Raw genomic sequence first — 22,309 nt, forward strand, 5'->3', positions numbered from 1 at the left:
TGTTTCAGGATAATAAATGGGGTATTTATTAACCGCTTACTCTGTGCCAAGCGCTGTACTAAGCGCAAGAATAGATACGGGATGATCAGGTCTGACACGGTAGCCACGCAGGATGGCTTAGTGGCCAGAGCCCTCTGGAGACATTTAAAATCTGGACTGTTTCAGGATAGCAACACTGATAATAAACGGGGTATTTATTAACCGCTTACTCTGTGCCAAGCGCTGTACTAAGCACAAGAATAGATACGGGATGATCAGGTCTGACACGGTAGCCATGCAGGATGCCTTAGTGGCCAGAGCCCAGAGCTGGGAGTCGCAAGGTCCTGGGTTTTAATCCCGGCTCTGCTGTGCGACCTTGGGCAGGTCGCTTCAGTTCTCTGGGCCTCGGTGACCTCGACCGAAAACGGGGGTGTGAGCCCCACGTGCGACAGGGACTATGTCCGACCCAATCCTGTATCTACCCCAGCGCTTCGAAGAGCGCCTGGCACGTAGTAAACGCTTAACGAGTACCATAATTATCATTGCATATGGGGCTAACGGTCTAAATCAATCAATCGATCGATCGGATTTATTGAGCGCTTACTGTGTGCAGAGCACTGGACTAAGCGCTTGGGAACATATAGAGACAGTCCCTACCCAACAGTGGGCTCACAGTCTAAAAGGGGGAAGAATCCATCGCTTCTTCCCCGTGCCAACCAGATGGCCGTTTAAAAGGCACTTCGCCTCTTAAATATAAATGTAAAAATCCCACCCCGGCAGACGCCCCCAGCCCATATCACATTTTTCGGGGGGGTTTTTTTGAGCGCTCCTTGGCTATATATAGAACCACATCTATTGCGTAGAAATGACAGGCAGCTCTTTGTCTCACGCAGCCGGTTGGAAGCAAGGTGTCGGAGTTATACTGGCATCGCTTCGCCGGCTGGGAAAGCGGCCAGGCCTGGTGGAAAGAGCCCCTCTGGACTGGAAGCTCGCTGAGGGCAGGGAACGTGTCTATCATCATCATCATCATCATCATCAGTCGTATTTATTGAGCGCTTACTGTGTGCACAGCACTGTACTAAGCGCTTGGGAAGTACAATCTGGCAACATATCAATTCTCCCAGGGGCTTAGTACAGGGCTCTGCACACGGCAAGCACTTAATAATAGTAATTGTTACTGTTTTTATTATTATGGTGCTTGTTAAGGGCTATGTGCCAGACACCGTTCTAAGCACCGGGGTAGATGCGAGGTTGGACACCGTCCCTGTCCCGCCTGGGGCTCAGAGTCTTAATCCCCATTTTACAGACGAGGGAACTGAGGCCCAGAGAAGCCAAGTGACAGGCCCAAGGTCTCACGGCAGACACGCGGCACTCAATCAATCAATCAATCAATCGTATTTATTGAGCGCTTACTGTGTGCAGAGCACTGTACTAAGCGCTTGGGAAGTACAATTTGGCAACATATCAATTCTCCCAGGGGCTTAGTACAGGGCTCTGCACACAGCGAGCACTTAATAATAGTAATTGTTACTGTTTTTATTATAATAATAATAATAATAATGGCATTTATTAAGCACTTACTATGTGCAGAGCACTGTTATAAGCGCTGTTAAGCGCTTAACAAGTATTACGGTGCTTGTTAAGGGCTTACTATGTGCCAGACACCGTTCTAAGCACCGGGGTAGATACGAGGTTGGACACCGTCCCTGTCCCGCTTGGGGCTCAGAGCCTTAATCCCCATTTTACAGATGAGGGAACTGAGGCCCAGAGAAGCCAAGTGAGAGGCCCAAGGTCTCACGGCAGACACGTGGCACTCAATCAATCAATCAAACGTATTTATTGAGCGCTTGCTGTGTGCAGAGCACTGTACTAAGCGCTTGGGAAGTCCAAGTTGGCAACATATAGAGACGGTCCCTACCCAACAGCGGGCTCACAGTCTAGAAGGGGGAGACAGACAACAAAGCCAAACATATTAAGAAAATCAAATAAATAGAATAGATATGTACAAGTAAAATAAATAAATAATCATCATCATCAATCGTATTTACTGAGCGCTTACTGTTTGCAGAGCACTGTACTAAGCTCTTGGGAAGTCCAAGTTGGCAACATATAGAGACAGTCCCTACCCAACAGCGGGCTCACAGTCTAGAAGGTGGAGACAGAGAACAAAACCAAGCATATTAACAAAATAAAATAAATAGAATAGATATGTACAAGTAAAATAAATAGAGTAATCATCATCATCAATCGTATTTATTGAGCGCTTACTGTGTGCAGAGCACTGTACTAAGTGCTTGGGAAGTCCAAGTTGGCAACATATAGAGACAGTCCCTACCCAACAGTGGGCTCACAGTCTAGAAGGGGGAGACAGACAACAAAACAAAACATATTAACAAAATAAAATAAATAGAATAGATATGTACAAGTAAAATAAATAGAGTAATAAATATGTACAAACATATATACATATATACAGGTGCTGTGGGGAAGGGAAGGAGGTAAGATGGGGGGATTGAGAGGGGGACGAGGGGGGAGAGGAAGGAGGGGGCTCAGTCTGGGAAGGCCTCCTAAGCGCTCAATAAATACGACTGAATGAATGAATGAACACAGGTCCTTCTGACTCCCAGGACTCACTAGGCCACGTACCTCGGCACTTAGTACAGCGCTTGATACATGGGAAGCGCTTAACAAACACCACCAGCATCAAGAGCCCACTGTTGGGTAGGGACCGTCTCTATATGTTGCCAACTTGTACTTCCCAAGCGCTTAGTACAGTGCTCTGCACACAGTAAAGCACTCAATAAATACGACTGATTGATGGATTTCGTGGCTGGGTGTGGGCGCCTCGCTCAATCTGCCCGGCGAAACGGCCGTCTACAGAATTGCCCTAACGACTCCTTCCGGATCACTCTGCCCCCATTTTCCAATTAAAAAAGAGCCTAATACATGGAGCACAATCAAACTTGTCAGCTGTGACTCTGGGCAAGTCACTTCTCTGTGCCTCAGTTCCCTCATCTGCAAAATGGGGTTTAAGACTGTGAGCCCCACATGGGGCAACCTGATCGCCCTGTATCCTCCCCAGCGCTTAGAACAGTGCTTTGCACATAGTAAGCGCTTAACAAATACCAAAATTATTATTATTGAATTATTATTACGCGTTACTCATTCGGCGACACAAAATCCGTGATTTCGCCGAGATCACTGTATGTCGTTACACGAAGAGCCGGCTTGCGCGAGCAATTAAATGATAGATAAGATAAACTAGATTTATAAGCTATAGGCTCCTGAAGCGTCAATTCCTTGAGTGATTTAACGGAACGGGAATGGAAAATCCTGTCGGGCGCCAGATTCACGGATCTGTAGCTCCCCCAACAGAAACCTTCCGCGGAAACGGCGGAGAAAATATTTAATAAAGGGTTTGCTATTACCATGGTAACCCCCGCAAAATGAATAATAACTCCGTTAGGCGCTTCATTAAATTTTTTTTTTTCAAGCAAACACGGCCCTTAATCTTCTCAATGGAACAAAGGACCCGTTCCAAATACTGAACGCGTGGAAAACTAAACGGCGAGGCGGACGCCGGGAGAGAGCCGAGATTTCCAGAAGGCGCTGGGAAGGGAAAGAAGACGAAGTTAATCCCGTCGGCCAAAGGAGGTAAAAACTAAAACTGTTTTTTTTGTTGTTGTTCTTGGCTTTTTAAAAAAAAAAAAAGTTGCAAACTGGTTTTTTGTCGTTGTTGTTCTTGGCTTTTTTTTTTTTTTAAGTTGCAGAGAACAAAATCGCTTGCTCTCCGATGGTATATCATCATCATCATCATCATCATCAATCGTATTTATTGAGCGCTTACTGTGTGCAGAGCCCCTTGGGAGAGTACAGCAGAATAAGACGACACTTTCCCTGCCTATAACGAGGTATTGGTCCAAGAAGAGACGTTATTTCTCCGACGAGAGCACACTTTGCTATGGAGAGGATTTACTGAGCACCACCGAGTTATTGAGCACTGTACTGAGCGTATTGGAGAGTACAAGAGAGTCAGCAGAAACATTCCTGCCTACTGAGCACTTACAATCTAGCGGGGAAAATGGGTGCTAAGAAAATTGACAGGCATAAGGAATAATAATAATAATAATGGCATTTATTAAGCGCTTACTACGTGCAAAGCACTGTTCTAAGCGCTGGGGGGTTACAAGGTGATCAGGTTGTCCCGTGCGGGGCTCACAGTCTTAACTCCCATTTTACAGATGAGGGAACTGAGGCCCAGGGAAGTTAAGTGACTTGCCCAAGGTCACACAGCTGACAATTGGCAGAGCCGGGATTTGAACCCACGACCGCTGACTCCAAAGCCCGGGCTCTTTCCACTGAGCCATGCTGCTTCTCTTAAGCAGCGTCTTCCTTCTTTTAAGGAAGACGTATTGGGAAGCAGTGCGGCTGAGTGGATAGAGGCCGGGCCTGGGAATCAGAAGGACCTGAGTTCTAATCCCGGCTCCGCCAAATGTCTGCTGTGTCACCCTGGGCAAGTCACTTGGCTTCTCTGAGCCTCCATCACCTCATCTAGAGAAGCAGCGTGGCTCAGTGGAAAGAGCCCGGGCTTTGGAGTCAGAGGTCATGGGTTCAAATCCCGGCTCCGCCAACTGTCAGCTGGGTGACTTTGGGCAAGTCACTTCACTTCTCTGGGCCTCAGTTCCCTCATCTGTACAATGGGGATGAAGACTGTGAGCCCCCTTTGGGACAACCTGTTCACCTTGTAACCTCCCCAGCGCTTAGAACAGTGCCTTGCACATAGTAAGCGCTTAATAAATGCCATCATTATTATTATTATTATTCTCTGGGCCTCAGTTACCTCATCTGTAAAATGGGGGTGAAGACTGTGAGCCCTCTGTGGGACAACCTGATCACCTTGTAACCTCCCCAGCCCTTAGAACAGTGCTTTGCACATAGTAAGCACTTAATAAATGCTATTATTATTATTATCGTTATTATTAAAAGGGGATGAAGACTGTGAGCGCCATGTGGGACATGGACCGTATCTGACCTGATTAGCTTATATCTACCCCAGCGCTTAATACAGTGCCCGGCGCAGAGTAAGTGCTTAACAAATGCCGTAAATTAAAAGACAGAAAAGGGGAACAAGCATGAGTTTGTGCTTACTATCATTAATAATAATAACGCTTTGTTTTGTTGTCTTTCTCCCCCTTCTAGACTGTGAGCCCGTTGTTGGGTAGGGACCGTCTCTTGATGTTACCAACCTGTACTTCCCAAGTGCTTAGTACAGTGCTCTGCACACAGTAAGCGCTCAATAAATACGATTGAATGAATGAATAAATACGATTGAATGAATGAATGAATTTACTATTCTATTTATTTTCTCTTGTTAATATGTTTTGTTTTGTTGTCTGTCCTCCCCCTTCTAGACTGTGAGCCCACTACTGGGTAGGGACCGTCTCTAGATGTCACCAACCTGTACTTCCCAAGCACTTAGTACACTGCTCTGCACACAGTAAGCGCTCAATAAATACGATTGAATGAATGAATGAATGAATTTACTATTCTATTTATTTTCTCTTGTTAATATATTTTGTTTTGTTGTCTGTCCTCCCCCTTCTAGACTGTGAGCCCACTATTGGGTAGGGACCATCTCTAGATGTCACCAACTTGTACTTCCCAAGCACTTAGTCCAGTGCTCTGCACACAGTAAGTGCTCAATAAATACGATTGAATGAATGAATGAATGAATTTACTATCCTATTTATTTTCTCTTCTTAATATGTTTTGTTTTGTTGTCTGTCCTCCCCCTTCTACACTGTGAGCCCGCTGTTGGGTAGGGACCGTCTCTCTATGTTGCCAACTTGTACTTCCCAAGCGCTTAGTACAGTGCTGTGCACACAGTAAGCGCTCAATAAATACGATTGATTGATTGAACGATTTCTAGTCACGCCTGTCTCCATCTCTAGACTGTACGGTCGCTGGGGGCAGGGAATGTCTGTTCTTTGGTCTTTGGTACTCTCCCAAGAGTTTAGTACAGTGTTCAATAAATACAACTGAATAAAAGAATTCATTCCGGAGAAGCAGCGTGGCCCAGTGGAAAGAGCACAGGCTTTGGAGTCGGAGGTCTGGGTTCGAATCCCGGCTCCGCCACACGCCTGCTGTGTGACCTTGGACAAGTCACTTCACTTCTCTGAGCCTCAGTTCCCTCATCTGTAAAATGGGGATTAAGACTGTGAGCCCCACGTGGGACAGCCTGATCACCTTGCATCTACCCCAGTGCTTAGAACAGTGCTTTGCACATAGTAAGCGCTTAACAAATGCTATCATCATCAAAAGAATGAATTAGCTCTCAGCCTACACTTTACCCCAACTGCTCTTCAACTGATCGACATCGTCTGCCTGCGCAACTTCCCCCTGGGAAAAAATTCCATATGCTGACCACCCACAGGATGAACAATAATAATAATAATAATAATAATGGTATTTGTTAAGCACTTACTATGTGCCAGGCACTGTTCTAAGCGCTGGGGTGGATACAAGCCAATTGGGTTGGACACAATCCCTGTCCCATATGGGGCTCACAGTCTCAATCCCCATTTTCCAGATGAGGGAACTGAGGCCCAGAGAATAATAATAATAATAATAATAATGTTGGTATTTGTTAAGCGCTTACTATCATCATCAATCACATTTATTGAGCGCTTACTGTGTGCACAGCACTGTACTAAGCGCTTGGGAAGTACAAGTTGGCAACATATAGAGGCAGTCCCTACCCAGCAGTGGGCTCACAGTCTGAAAGGGGGAGACAGAGAACAAAACCAAACATATTAACAAAATAAAATAAATAGAATAGATATGTACAAGTAAAATAAATAAATAAATAGAGTAATAAATATATACAAACATATATCCATAAATATAGGTGCTGTGGGGACGGGAAGATGGGGGGATGGAGAGGGGGACAAGGGGAAGAGGAAGGAAGGGGCTCAGCTTACTATGCGCCAAGCACTGTTCTAAGCGCTGGGGTGGATACAAGGTAATCAGATTGTCCCACGTGGGGCTCACAGTCTTCACCCCCATTTTCCAGATGAGGGAACTGAGGCCCGGAGAAGTGAAGTGACTTGCCCAGGGTCACCCAGCTGACAAGTGGCGGAGCCAGGATTTGAACCCACGGTCCCCCGCCTCCAAAGCCCGGGCTCTTTCCACTGGGCCAGGCTGCTTCTAGACCGTGAGCCCACTGTTGGGTAGGGACTGTCTCTCTATGTTGCCAGCTTGGACTTCCCAAGCGCTTGGTCCAGTGCTCTGCACACAGTAAGCGCTCAATAAATATGATTGATTGATTGATTGATTGATTGATTCCCCACGGGGAAATGGAAGCGACTTACCCAAAGTCAGCAGATAACTGGCGGGGCCGGGATGGGAACCCACAACCTTCTGGCTCTGTCCACTATGCCACGTTGCTGTCCAAGAAGTTTTTCTTTTTGTTTATTTCCTCCCTTCAAGGCCCTGCTGAGAGCTCACCTCCTCCAGGAGGCCTTCCCAGACTGAGCCCCTTCCTTCCTCTCCCCCTCGCCCCCCTCTCCATCCCCCCCATCTTACCTCCTTCCCTTCCCCACAGCACCTGTATATATGTATGTATGTTTGTACATATTTATTACTCTATTTATTTATTTTACTTGTACATATCTATTCTATTTATTTTATTTTGTTAGTATGTTTGGTTTTGTTCTCTGTCTCCCCCTTTTAGACTGTGAGCCCACTGCTGGGTAGGGACTGTCTCTGTATGTTGCCAATTTGTACTTCCCAAGCGCTTAGTACAGTGCTCTGCACATAGTAAGCGCTCAATAAATACGATTGATGATGATGATGATGATGATTTCCCCGCCACCACCTTCAAGCTCCAGCGGGCCCCCGTATCCCGGCGAGCCAGGCTCTTTTCCCACTTAAAACATCCAGCAATTCCCAACCGTCCTTCAGGACCCGGCTATCCTTCACGGCACGGGCTCTGCCAGGGTGATCGATGCCTTTCACCTCCAAACGGATCGCGAAAAGGCGCCTTACCGGGATTTCCTTCAAGAGGGAAGGGGAGGTTTCTGGTCTTCAGAATTTATAGATGGATTGTTTCCATTTATTTTAATTGTATTTACACCCTCCTTTTCCAAAGGCCTTTGGGCCCGGACAGCTATAAATCAGGGATCATAAACGTGGCAACGCTTTGTTCCCCTGTTGGTACCGTAAACACCAGTGAAATGTGGAGAAGACTCTAACTCGAATAATAATAATAATGATATAATGATATAATGGTCATCATCATCATCATCAATAGCATTTATTGAGCGCTTACTATGTGCAGAGCACTGTACTAAGCGCTTGGGAAGTACAAATTGGCAACATATAGAGACAGTCCCTACCCAACAGTGGGCTCACAGTCTAAAAGGGGGAGACAGAGAACAAAACCAAACATATGTATATATGTTTGGATATAATGATATAATGATAATACATATGCATATATGTTTGTACATATTTATTACTCTATTTATTTTACTTGTGCATATCTATTCTATTTATTTTATTTTGTTAGTATGTTTGGTTTTGTTCTCTGTCTCCCTCTTTTAGACTGTGAGCCCACTGTTGGGTAGGGACCGTCTCTCTACGTTGCCAACTTGGACTTCCCAAGAGCTTAGTACAGTGCTCTTGCACACAGTAAGCGCTCAATAAATACGATTGATTGATTGATTGATGGCATTTATTAAGCGCGTACTACGTGCAAAGCACTGTTCTAAGCGCCGGGGAGGTTACAGGGTGATCAGGTTGTCCCACGGGGGGCTCACAGTCTTAATCCCCATTGTACAGTTGAGGGAACTGAGGCCCAGAGAAGTGACTTGCCCGAAGTCACCCAGCTGACAATTGGTGGAGCCGGGATTCGAACCCATGAACTCTGACTCCAAAGCCCGGGCTCTTTCCACTGAGCCACGCTGCTTCCCCTGATTGTCCCCTGAATACTGATTGTCTTTTCCATCAGAGGCTGGGTTGGGGAGTGGGAGGAGGGGTGACCTCCCTATATCAATCAATCGTATTTATTGAGCGCTTACAGTGTGCAGAGCACTGGACTAAGCGCTTGGGAAGTCCACGTTGGCAACATAGACAGACAGTCCCTACCCAACAGTGGGCTCACAGTCTAAAAGGGGGAGACAGAGAACAAAGCCAAACATACTAACAAAATAAAATAAATAGAATAGGTATGTACAAGTAAAATAAATAAATAAATAACTAGAGTAATAAATATGTACAAACATATATACATATAAACAGGTGCTGTGGGGAAGGGAAGGAGGTAAGATGGGGGGGGATGGAGAGGGGATGAAGACTGTGAGCCCCTTGTGGGCCAACCTGATTACCTTGTATCTACCCCAGCGCTTAGAACAGTGCTTTGCACATAGTAAGCGCTTAACAAATACCAACATTATTATTATTATATAGAGACGGTCCCTACCCCGACTCTGGGAACCCAAATCTCATTATTTTCCAAGGTGAGCAGAAAAAACTAAAGGAAGCTACACCAGTAAGAAGCTTCCAATAGTGAAAACGCATTTACCCCTCAACCGTTCTGAGCCAACTACGTTTTCGGCTCCTCGGATCTCCGGTGAAAACTCAAACGGTTGTTTAAAGAAAAATCCGCCCCAACAAAGACAACTGGGAAAATAATTTCTCGGAAGAAGACGACTGACTCATCACCCCCACCACCTGAGAAGGTCCCAGAGGGGGAAAAAAAAAAATTCTCAAGGAAACTGTCCTCCTCTACCTCGGGTCTTGGAAAAGCTGGCTTTTCGATGACTCAGTCTTTCATTAATCATGCCTGGAGGAGCTCTTAAATGAGCTTTCCCTCTGCCCTTTCAGATAATAATAATAATAATAATAATGGCATTTTTTAAGCACTTACTATGTGCAGAGCACTGTTCTAAGCACTGGGGGGATACAAGGTGATCAGGTTGCCCCACGGGGGGCTCACAGTATTAATCCCCATTTTACAGATGAGGGAACTGAGGCTCAGAGAAGTTAAATGACTTGCCCAAGGTCACACAGCAGGCATGTGGCGGAGCCGGAATTCGAACCCACAACCTCTGACTCCAAAGCCCAGGCTCTTTCCACTGAGCCACGCGAACCTCCTCACACCTGAACCACACCTTCAGATGTGGGATTAACCTGTCGGAGCTTAAACTTGGATGCGCTTCTTGCCGCTAAGTTGGGTTTTCGCTATCTTTGCCTCTAACTGTGGTTATTATTATTATTATTATCATCATGGCATTTGCTAAGGGCTTACTAGTCATTCATTCATCCATTCAATCATATTTATTGAGCACTTACTGTGTGCAGAGCACTGGACTAAGCGCTTGGGAAGTACAAATCGGCAACAAAGAGACGGTCCCTACCCAACAACGGGCTCACGGTCTAGAAGGGGGAGACAGACAACAAAACAGAACAAGTAGACAGCGCCAAGCACTGTTCTAAACGCTCTGGGTAGATACAGGGTAATCGGGTTGTCCCACGTGGTAATCAATCAATCAATCAATCAATTGGATTTATTGAGGGCTTACTGTGTGCAGAGCACTGTACTAAGCGCTTGGGAAGGCCAAGTTGGAAACATATAGAGACAGTCCCTACCCAACAGTGGGCTCACAGTCTAGAAGGGGGAGACAGAGAACAAAACCAAACATACTAACAAAATAAAATAAATAGAATAGATACGTACAAGATAAATAGAGGAATAAATATGTACAAACATATATCCATATATACAGGTGCTGTGGGGAAGGGAAGGAGGTAAGGCGGGGGGGATGGGGAGGGGGAGAAGAAGGAGGGGGCTCAGTCTGGGAAGGCTTCCTGGAGGAGGTGAGCTCTCAGTAGGGCCTTGAAGGGAGGAAGAGAGCTAACTTGGCGGATGTGGGGAGGGCGGGCCATTAATCATTAATAAAATAAATAGAATTATAAATATGTACATATTCATTCATTCAATCATATTTATTCAGCGCTTACTGTGTGCAGAGCACTGTACTAAGCGCTTGGGAAATCCAAGTTGGCAACATCTAGAGACGGTCCCTACCCAACAGCGGGCTCACAGTCTAGAAGGGGGAGACAGAGAACAAAACAAAACATACTAACAAAATAAAATAAACAGAATAGACATGTACAAGATAGAGTAATAAATATGTACACACATATATACATACATGTATAAAGGCAACATATATATGGGGCAACCTGATCACCTTGTATCCCCCCCAGCGCTTAAAACAGTGCTTTGCACATAGTAAGCGCTTAACAAATGCCATCATTATTATATATATATGTTTCCAACTTGGACTTCCCAAGCGCTTAGTACAGTGCTCTGCACACAGTAAGCCCTCAATAAATCATCATCATCATCAATCATATTTATTGAGCGCTTACTGTGTGCAGAGCACTGTACTAAGCGCTTGGGAAATCCAAGTTGGCAACATCTAGAGACGGTCCCTACCCAACAGCGGGCTCACAGTCTAGAAGGGGGAGACAGAGAACAAAACAAAACATACTAACAAAATAAAATAAACAGAATAGACATGTACAAGATAGAGTAATAAATATGTACAAACATATATACATACATGTATAAAGGCAACATATATATGGGGCAACCTGATCACCTTGTATCCCCCCCAGCGCTTAAAACAGTGCTTTGCACATAGTAAGCGCTTAACAAATGCCATCATTATTATATATATATGTTTCCAACTTGGACTTCCCAAGCGCTTAGTACAGTGCTCTGCACACAGTAAGCCCTCAATAAATCATCATCATCATCAATCATATTTATTGAGCGCTTACTGTGTGCAGAGCACTGTACTAAGCGCTTGGGAAGTCCAAGCTGGCAACATAGAGAGACAGTCCCTACCCAACAGTGGGCTCACAGTCTAAAAGGGGGAGACAGAGAACAAAACCAAACGTACTAACAAAATAAAATAAATAGAATAGATATGTACATGTAAGATAGAGTAATAATTATGTACAAACATATATACATATATACAGGCAACATATATATGGGGCAACCTGATCACCTTGTATCCCCCCCAGTGCTTAGAACAGTGCTTTGCACATAGTAAGCGCTTAACAAATGCCATCATTATTATATATATATGTTGCCAACTTGGACTTCCCAAGTGCTTAGTACAGTGCTCTGCACACAGTAAGCGCTCAATAAATATGATTGATTGATGGGGGGAGCGAGAAATTAATAGAAATAAATAAATTATGCATATGGACGTAAGTGGTGTGGGGCTGGATGAATAAAGGGGACCAGTCAGGGCGACACAAAAGGGAGAGGGAGAAGAGGAAATGAGGGCTTAGTCGGGGAAGGCCTCTTGGAGGAGGTGGGCCTTCAGTAAGGCTGTGAAGCGGGGAAAGTCATCGTCCGTGGGATCCGAGGAGGGAGGGCATTCCAGGCCGGGTGAGAGGTTGGCGGCCAGATTGATCAATCAATCAATCAATCAATTGTATTTATTGAGCGCTTACTGTGTGCAGAGCAGTGGACTAAGCGCTTGGGAAGTACAAGTTGGAAACATATAGAGACGGTCCCTACCCAACAGTGGGCTCACAGTCTAGAAGGGGGAGACAGGGAACAAAACCAAACATGCTAACAAAATAAAATAAGTAGACTAGATATGGACAAGTAAATTAAATAAATAAATAGAGTAAAAAAAAATGTACAAACATATATACATATATGCAGGTGCTGTGGGGAAGGGAAGGAGGTAAGATGGGGGGGATGGAGAGGGGGACGAGGGGGAGAGGAAGGAAGGGGCTCAGTGTGGGAAGGCCTCCTGGAGGAGGTGAGCTCTCAGCAGGGTCAATCAATCAATCAATCAATCAATCGTATTTACTGAGCGCTTACTATGTGCAGAGCACTGTACTAAGCGCTTGGGAAGTACAAATTGGCATCACATATGTGATGCCATGTGTGGCATCACATGGACAAAGACGATCCGGGCAGCAGCGTGAAGTATGGATTGAAGTGGGGAGAGACACGAGGATGGGAGACTGATGGGATGGAGATACCGAGTGGCGGGCCCCCCGGCCCGCCCCGGCCAGGGGTGGATCGCCCCACCCCCCATCGACCACGAGCGAATGAGCGTCCGGCCGACGCTTACCGAGGTCGGTGTTGGGTCCGGCGAGAAGCTGCTGAAACTTGTGGAGGCGGTAGGCCTCCCGCTCGCTCAGGGCCGGGCCGCCGCAGGGCAGGGGGGACGCGGGCGGCGGCGGCGGCGGCGGCGATCTCGGCCGGGGGACGCTCTCCCTGACACCACCTGCCACGGGACACGGGACGAGGGAGACGCTGAAGCCGCCGGCCTCGGGCCCCCAGACCGCGGACTCCGCACCGCAAACTCACCGCGGGCAGGGAGCCGCGGCTCCTCATTTATCCCGACTGACGTCTCTATTAGACTGTGAGCCCACTGTGGGGTAGGGACCGTCTCTATATGTTGCCAACTTGGACTTCCCAAGCACTTAGTCCAGTGCTCTGCACACAGTAAGCGCTCAATAAATACAACTGATTGATTGATTGCATTGACGCCTGGGTGCAAAGCACTGGACTAAGCGCTTGGGAAGTCCAAGTTGGCAACACATAGAGACGGTCCCTACCCAACAGTGGGCTCACAGTCTAAAAGGGGGGAGAGTAAAGTACAAGTAAAATAAATAGAGTAAAAAATATGTACAAACATATACACAATTGACTGTGGGGATTGACCATGAGCCCCCCGTGGAACAAACTGATCACCTTGTATCCTCCCCAGCGCTCAGAACAGTGCTTTGCACATAGTAAGCGCTTAACACATCAATCAATCATATTTATTGAGTGCTTACTGTGGGCAGAGCACTGTACTAAGCGCTTGGGAAGTCCAAGTTGGCAACATATAGAGACAGTCCCTACCCAACAGTGGGCTAACAGTCTAAAAGGGGGAGACAGAGAACAAAACCAAACATACTAACAAAATAAAATAAATAGAATAGATATGTACAAGTAAAATGGAGTAATCAATATGTACAAACATATATACATATATATATGTAGCGTGAAGCAGTGTGGCTCAGTGGAAAGAGCACGGGGCTTTGGAGTCAGAGGTCATGGGTTCAAATCCCAGCTCCGCCAACTGTCAGCTGTGTGACTTTGGGCAAGTCACTTAACTTCTCTGGGCCTCAGTTCCCTCATCTGGAAAATGGGGATTAAGACTGTGAGCCCCCCGTGGGACAACCTGATCGGCTTGTAACCTCCCCAGCGCTTAGAACAGTGCCTCGCACATAGTAAGCGCTTAATAAATGCCATCATTATTATTATTATTATTATTATATATATAGGTGCCATCATTCATTCATTCATTCATTCCATCCCCATTTTCCAAATGAGGGAACTGAGGCCCAAAGGAGTGAGGTGACCTGCCCAAGGTCACCCAGCAGACAAGCGGTAGAGCGGGGGAAGGCAGCTGTGGGGCCAGAGAAGGGAGGGGAAATGAGGCTTAGGGGCCTCTAAGCGCTCAACAGAGAAGCAGCATGGCTCAGTAGGAAAGAGCCCGGGCTTTGGAGTCAGAGGTCATGGGTTCAAATCCCGACTCCGCCACTTGTCAGCAGTGGGACTTTGGGCAAGTCACTTCACTTCTCTGGGCCTCAGTGACCTCATCTGTAAAATGGGGATTAAGACTGTGAGCCCCACGAGGGACAACCCGATCACCCTGTGACCTTCCCAGTGCTTAGAACAGTGCTTTGCACATAGTAAGCCCCCATCTTACCTCCTTCCCTTCCCCACAGCACCTGTATATATGTTTGTACATATTTATTACCCTATTTATTTATTTTATTTGTACATATCTATTCTATTTATTTTATTTTGTTAGTATGTTTGGTTTTGTTCTCTGTCTCCCCCCTTTTAGACTGTGAGCCCACTGTTGGGTAGGGACTGTCTCTATATGTTGCCTATTTGTACTTCCCAAGCGCTTAGTACAGTGCTCTGCACATAGTAAGCGCTCAATAAATACGATTGATGATGATGATGAGTAAGCGCTTAATAAACGCCATCATTATTATCAATAAATGCCCCCGACGGACCGGGAGTGGCCCCCGGGCGGGCCGCCCCCGTAGGGAAGCAGCGTGGCTCCGTGGAAAGAGCCCGGGCTTTGGAGTCAGAGGTCATGGGTTCGAATCCCGGCTCCGCCACATGTCTGCTGTGTGCCCTTGGGGCAAGTCACTTCACTTCTCTGAGCCTCATCCGTAAAATGGGGATGAAGACTGTGAGCCCCACGTGGGACAACCTGATCACTCTGTATCCCCCCCAGTGCTTAGAACAGTGCTTTGCACATAGCAAGCGCTTAACAAAGGCCAACATTATTTATGATTTACCTGCGGGCTCGGGGTCCTGGGGGTCGGGGTCCGGCGGGGGGTGGTCTCCCGGGGCGGGGGCCGGCGGCGGCGGCGGCCGGCGCCGCTCCTGCCGGAGGCTGTGGTCCCGCAGGACCCGCTGGGCCGTGTCCATGACCACCGGGGAATGGAGGCTGCGGGCGGCCATGGCGAGGAGCCCATCCTCGTCGTCGCCCACGGCCCACGCGTCGCTCGTCTGGCTCTCAAACTCCTGGAAGCTGCTGGCTCTCTTCGGCCTGGCCGCGGGCGCCTTGGCGGACCTGTCACGGGACACCCACCGGGCGCGTCACCCCCCGCGGGCGAGGCTCTCCCGGGCCCCCCGACAACTCCGTTTCCCCGCTCGACCCCTGCAGAAGCCACAATCAATCGTATTTATTGAGCGCTTACTGTGCGCAGAGCACTGTACTAAGCGCTTGGGAAGTCCAAGTTGGCAACATATAGGGACGGTCCCTACCCGACAGTGGGCTCACGGGCTAGAAGAGGGGCTACTCCACCCATTTGTCTGCTCTGTGACCTTGGCTTGGCTTCTCGACTGTGAGCCCGCTGTTGGGTAGGGACCGTCTCTAGATGTTGCCAACTTGGACTTAGTCCAGTGCTCTGCACACAGTAAGCACTCAATAAATACGACTGATTGATTGATTGATTGGCTTCTCCGGGCCTCAGTTCCCTCATTTGGAACAAGTCACTTGGCTTGGCTTCTAGACTGTGAGCCCGCTGTTGGGTGGGGACTGTCTCTAGATGTTGCCAACTTGGACTTCCCAAGCGCTTAGTACAGTGCTCTGCACACAGTAAGCGCTCAATAAATACAACTGACTGATTGATTGGCTTCTCTGGGCCTCAGTTCCCTCATTTGGAACAAGTCACTTGGCTTGGCTTCCAGACTGTGAGCCCACTGTTGGGTGGGGACCGTCTCTAGATGTTGCCAACTTGGACTTAGTCCAGTGCTCTGCACACAGGAAGCGCTCAATAAATACGACTGATTGATTGATTGATTGGCTTCTCCGGGCCTCAGTTCCCTCATTTGGAACAAGTCACTTGGCTTGGCTTCTAGACTGTGAGCCCGCTGTTGGGTAGGGACCGTCTCTAGTTGTTGCCAACTTGGACTTAGTCCAGTGCTCTGCACACAGTAAGCGCTCAATAAATACGACTGATTGATTGACTGGCTTCTCTGGGCCTCAGTTCCCTCATTTGGAACAAGTCACTTGGCTTGGCTTCTAGACTGTGAGCCCGCTGTTGGGTAGGGACCGTCTCTAGATGTTGCCAACTTGGACTTCCCAAATGCTTAGTACAGTGCTCTGCACAGAGCAAGCGCTCAATAAATATGATTGACTGATTGGCTTCTCCGGGCCTCAGCTCCCTCATTTGGAACAAGTCACTTGGCTTGGCTTCTAGACTGTGAGCCCACTGTTGGGTGGGGACCATCTCTAGATGTTGCCAACTTGGACTTCCCAAGCATTTAGTCCAGTGCTCTGCACACAGTAAGCGCTCAATAAATACGATTGACTGATTGATTGGCTTCTCCGGGCCTCAGTTCCCTCATTTGGAACAAGTCACTTGGCTTGGCTTCTAGACTGGGAGCCCACTGTTGGGTAGGGACCGACTCTAGATGTTGCCAACTTGGACTTCCCAAGCGCTTAGTACAGTGCTCTGCACACAGTAAGCGCTCAATAAATACAATTGATTGATTGACTAATTGATTGGCTTCTCTGGGCCTCAGTTCCCTCATCTGGAAAATGGGGATGAAGACTGCGAGCCCCACATGGGACAACCTGATGACCTTCTATCTACCCCAGTGCTTAAAACAGTGCTTGGCACATAGTAAGCACTTAACATGACATTATTGTTATTATTATTATTAATCAGTATGATTTAGTCCACCCCCCTGGACAAGGCTCAGTGGAAAGAGACCGGGCTTTGGAGTCAGAGGCCATGGGTTCAAATCCCGGCTCCGCCAATTGTCAGCTGTGTGACTTTGGGCAAGTCACTCCACTTTTCTGGGTCTCGGTCACCTCATCTGTAAAATGGGGATTAAGACTGTGAGCCCCCGTGGGACTCATCTGATCATTATTACCTTGTAACCACCCCAGCGCTTAGAACAGTGCTTTGCACATAGTAAGCGCTTAATAAATGCCATTTAAAAAAAAAAAGGGGGGGGAGGCCAGGCCACCACCTACACAGATAACCCGGAAAAGGGAGGCTAGTCCACACCACCCCTGCCGCAAGATATCCACAAAGGGGAGGCTAGTCTATCCCCAGGTAATCCACAAAGGGGAGGGAAGTCTACCCGCCGCCGACCAGATAACCCAGAAAAGGGAGGCTAGTCCACACACCCCCACCGCAAGATATAATAATAATAATAACGATGGCATTTATTAAGCACTTACTATGTGCAAAGCACTGTTCTAAGCGCTGGGGAGGTTACAAGGTGATCAGGTTGTCCCATGGTGGGGGCTCATAGTTTTAATCCCCATTTTCCAGATGAGGTAACTGAGGCCTGGAGAAGTGAAGTGACTTAACAATAATAATAATAATAATGATGGCATTTGTTAAGCGCTTACTATAGGCAAAGCACTGTTCTAAGCGCTGGGGAGGTTACAAGGTGATCAGGTGGTCCCATGGTGGGGGCTCACAGTTTTAATCCCCATTTTCCAGATGAGGTAACTGAGGCCCAGAGAAGTGAAGTGACTTAATAATAATAATAATGATGGCATTTGCTAAGCGCTTACTATGTGCAAAGCACTGTAACTAAGCGCTGGGGGGGATGCAAGGTGATCAGGTTGTCCCATGGTGGGGGCTCACAGTTTTAATCCCCATTTTCCAGATGAGGGAACTGAGGCCCAGAGAAGTGAAGTATCATCATCATCATCATCATCATCATCATCATCATTATCATCATCATCACAATAATAATAATAATAATAATGGCATTTGTTAAGTGCTTACTACGTGCAAAGCACTGTTCTAAGCACTGAGGGGGATGCAAGGTGATCAGGTTGTCCCATGGTGGGGGCTCAGTTTTAATCCCCATTTTCCAGATGAGGGAACTGAGGCCCAGAGAAGTGAGGCCTCCAGGAGGCCTTCCCAGACTGAGCCCCTTCCTTCCTCTCCCCCACGTCCCCCTCTCCATCCCCCCATCTTACCTCCTTCCCTTCCCCACAGCATATATGTATATATGGTTGCACATATTTATTACTCTATTTATTTATTTATTTATTTTACTTGTACATTTCTATCCTATTTATTTTATTTTGTTGGTATGTCTGGTTTTGTTCTCTGTCTCCCCCTTTTAGACTGTGAGCCCACTGTTGGGTAGAGACTGTCTCTATCTGTTGCCAATTTGTACTTCCCAAGTGCTTAGTACAGTGCTCTGCACATAGTAAGCGCTCAATAAATACGATTGATTGATTGAAGTGACATAATAATAATAATAATAATAATAATAATAATAATGGCATTTGTTAAGCGCTTACTATGTGCAAAGCACCATTCTAAGCGCTGTGGGGGATGCGAGGTGATCAGGTTGTCCCACGTGGGGCTCACAGCCTTTATCCCCATTTTACAGACGAGGTAACTGAGGCGCAGAGAAGTTAAGTGACTTGCCCAAGGTCACACAGCAGACACGTGGAGGAGCTGGGGACACGGCTGACAATCGGCGGAGCTGGAACTTGAACCCAGGACCTCCGACGCCAAAGCCCGGGCTCCATCCACTGAGCCACGCTGCAGCTCACCTCCTCCAGGAGGCCTTCCCAGACTGAGCCCCTTCCTTCCTCTCCCCCTCGTCCCCCTCTCCATCCCCCCGTCTTACCTCCTTCCCTTCCCCACAGCACCTGTATATATGGATATATGTTTGTACAGATTTATTATTCTATTTTACTTGTACCTATCTATTCTATTTACCTTATTTTGTTAGTATGTTTGGTTTTGTTCTCTGTCTCCCCCTTTTAGACTGTGAGCCCACTGTTGGGTAGGGACCGTCTCTAGATGTTGCCAATTTGTTATTACTCTATTTATTTATTTATTTATTTATTTATTTTACTTGTACATTTCTATCCTACTTATTTGATTTTGTTGGTATGTTTGGTTCTGTTCTCTGTCTCCCCCTTTTAGACTGTGAGCCCACTGGTGGGTAGGGACTGTCTCTATGTGATGCCAATTTGGACTTCCCAAGCGCTTAGTACAGTGCTCTGCACATAGTAAGCGCTCAATAAATACGATTGATTGATTGATTGACTGATTGATTTGTACTTCCCAAGTGCTTAGTACAGTGCTCTGCAGAAACACGATTGATGACGATGATGATGTCCCACAAAGGGGAGGCTAGTCTATCCCCCCCTCCCCATCCCAGATAACCCTCCAAGGAGAGGCCGGTCCACCCCCGCCCAAGTCAGCGGCGCGGCCGAAAGCAGCCGGGGCGGGGGGAGCGGCCCCGAGGGTCCCGAGCCCCTTTTGGGGTTGGTCCCCAAGGGCCACCAAGGGCCACCAAGCCCCCGGCCCCGCGCCGGGGGTCCAAGCCGGCCGCCCACCCCAGCGCCCGGCCCGGGCCGCCCCGCCCAACTTACGCCGCGGGTGACGGCGGATCCAGAGGAGGGTGCTGGGCTCCGTACACGTGCTGGATGCTGAGCGAAAAAGACAAAGAGAAAGAAAGGAAATCAGCCGCCGGCCCCAAATACCCGGCAGCGGGGCTCAGCGGAAAGATCGCGGGCTTTGGAGTCACAGGTCGTGGGTGCCAATCCCGGCTCCGCCACTTGTCAGCCGGGTGACTCTGGGCAAGTCACTTCACTTCTCTGGGCCTCAGTTACCTCATCTGGAAAATGGGGATAATAATAATAACAATGATAATGGCATTTATCTGGGAATGTTGATCCCGATCCTGTCCCGTCGGGAAGCACAAAGGCCTGGCGGATCAAATCCGGGCCAGTCTCTAATCCCGGCTCCGCCACTTAATAATAATATATGTATATATGGTTGTTATATGTATATATGGTTGTACATATTTATTACTCTATTTTACTTGTACATATCTATCCTATTTATTTTATTTTGTTAGTATGTTTGGTTTTGTTCTCTGTCTCCCCCTTTCAGACTGTGAGCCCACTGTTGGGTAGGGACTGTCTCTAGATGTTGCCAGTTTGTACTTCCCAAGCGCTTAGTACAGTGCTCTGCACATAGTAAGCGCTCAATAAATACGATTGATGATGATGATGATGATAATGATGGTATTTGGTCAGCGCTTACTATGTGCCAAGTGCTGTCCTAAGCGCTGGGGAAGATACAAGGTCATCAGGTTGTCTTACGTGGGGCTCACAGTCTTCAGGGTGGCTCATCGGGAAGAGCCTGGGATTTGGAGTCAGAGGTCATGGGTTCGAATCCCGGCTCTGCCACTTGTCAGCTGGGTGACTTTGGGCAAGTCACTTCACTTCTCCAGGCCTCAGTTCCCTCATCCGTAAAATGGGGATTAAGATTGTGAGCCCCCCCGGTGGGACAACCTGATCACCTTGTAAACTCCCCAGCGCTTAGAACAGTGCTTTGCACGTAGTAAGCGCTTAATAAATGCCATTATTATTATCATTATTATTATTAACCCCCCTTTTACGGATGAGGGAACTGAGGCACAGAAAAGTGAAGTGACTTGCCCAGAGTCACACAGCTGATAAGTGTTGGAGCCGGGAATAGACTGTCCCACTGTTGGGTAGGGACTGTCTCTGTATGTAGCCAATTTGTACTTCCCAAGCGCTTAGTACAGTGCTCTGCACATAGTAAGCGCTCAATAAATACGATTGATGATGATGATGATGATTTATTAAGCGCTTACTACGTGCAAAGCGCTGCTCTAAGCGCTGGGGAGGTTACAAGGCGATCAGGTTGTCCCACAGGGGGCTCAACGGTCTCCATCCCCATTTGACAGATGAGGGAACTGAGGCCCAGAGAAGTGAAGTGACTTGTCCAAAGTCACACAGCTGACAAGTTAAGCGCTTCCTATGTGCAAAGCAGCGTTCTAAGCGCTAGAGCTGTTGAAACGGTTCTCAGCCGTCCCTCCTCCTCCTCCTCCGGCCCGTTTCCCCATCCCGGCCCCCGATGAAGACTGTGAGCCCCCCGTGGGACAACCTGATCACCTTGTAACCTCCCCAGCTCTTAGAACAGTGCTTTGCACATAGTAAGCGCTTAATAAATGCCATTTAAAAAAAAAAAAATACCCGGAATGGCCAGGACCGCCTGCTCCGGGAAGCCCCCCTGGTCTGCTCGCCCACTGTGCCCTGATAGTCATTCATTCAATCGCATTTATTGAGCGCTTACTGTGTGTAGAGCACTGGACTGAGCGCTTGGGAAGTCCAAGTTGGCAACATATAATAATAATAATGATAATAATAATAATAATAATAGCATTTATTAAGCACTTACTATGTGCAAAGCACTGTTCTAAGCGCCGGGGAGGTTACAAGGTGATCAGGTTGTCCCACGGGGGGCTCACAGTCTTCATCCCCATGATGATGATGATGGTATTTGTTAAGCGCTTACTATGTGCAAGGCCCTGTTCTAAGCGCCGGGGAGGTTACAAGGTGATCAGGTTGTCCCACAGGTGGGGGCTCACAGTCTTCATCCCCATTTGACAGATGAGGGAACTGAGGCGCAGAGAAGTGAAGTGACTTGCCCAAAGTCACACAGCTGACAGTTGGCGGAGCTGGGATACGAACCCATGACCTCTGACTCCAAAGCCCGGGCTCTTTCCAGGGAGAAACGGTCCCTACCCAACAGTGGGTTCAATCAATCAATCAATCAATTGTATTTATTGAGCGCTTACTGTGTGCAGAGCACTGGACTAAGCGCTTGGGAAGTCCAAGCTGGCAACATATAGAGACGGTCCCTACTCAACAGTGGGCTCACAGTCTAGAAGCGGGAGACA

General features: G+C 47.6%; 1 protein-coding gene across 3 annotated transcripts in view; it reads right to left on the reverse strand.

Moving 5' to 3' along the window:
- The window catches only part of TBC1D22A (TBC1 domain family member 22A), a 255,224-nt gene that overhangs the window by 216,376 nt on the left and 16,539 nt on the right, over window positions 1-22,309 (reverse strand). For all 3 annotated transcript variants that reach the window (XM_038756460.1, XM_038756459.1, XM_038756461.1), the window contains exons 2-4: window positions 19,968-20,024; window positions 15,391-15,668; window positions 13,152-13,307 (exon numbers count right to left, since the gene is read on the reverse strand). In XM_038756460.1, coding sequence (XP_038612388.1) covers window positions 13,152-13,307; window positions 15,391-15,668; window positions 19,968-20,024 — 491 coding nt within the window. The remainder of the gene's footprint in view (window positions 1-13,151; window positions 13,308-15,390; window positions 15,669-19,967; window positions 20,025-22,309) is intronic.

This window comes from Tachyglossus aculeatus, chromosome 14 (genome assembly GCF_015852505.1).
Source record: "Tachyglossus aculeatus isolate mTacAcu1 chromosome 14, mTacAcu1.pri, whole genome shotgun sequence".
Classification (NCBI taxonomy): Eukaryota; Metazoa; Chordata; class Mammalia; order Monotremata; family Tachyglossidae; genus Tachyglossus; species Tachyglossus aculeatus.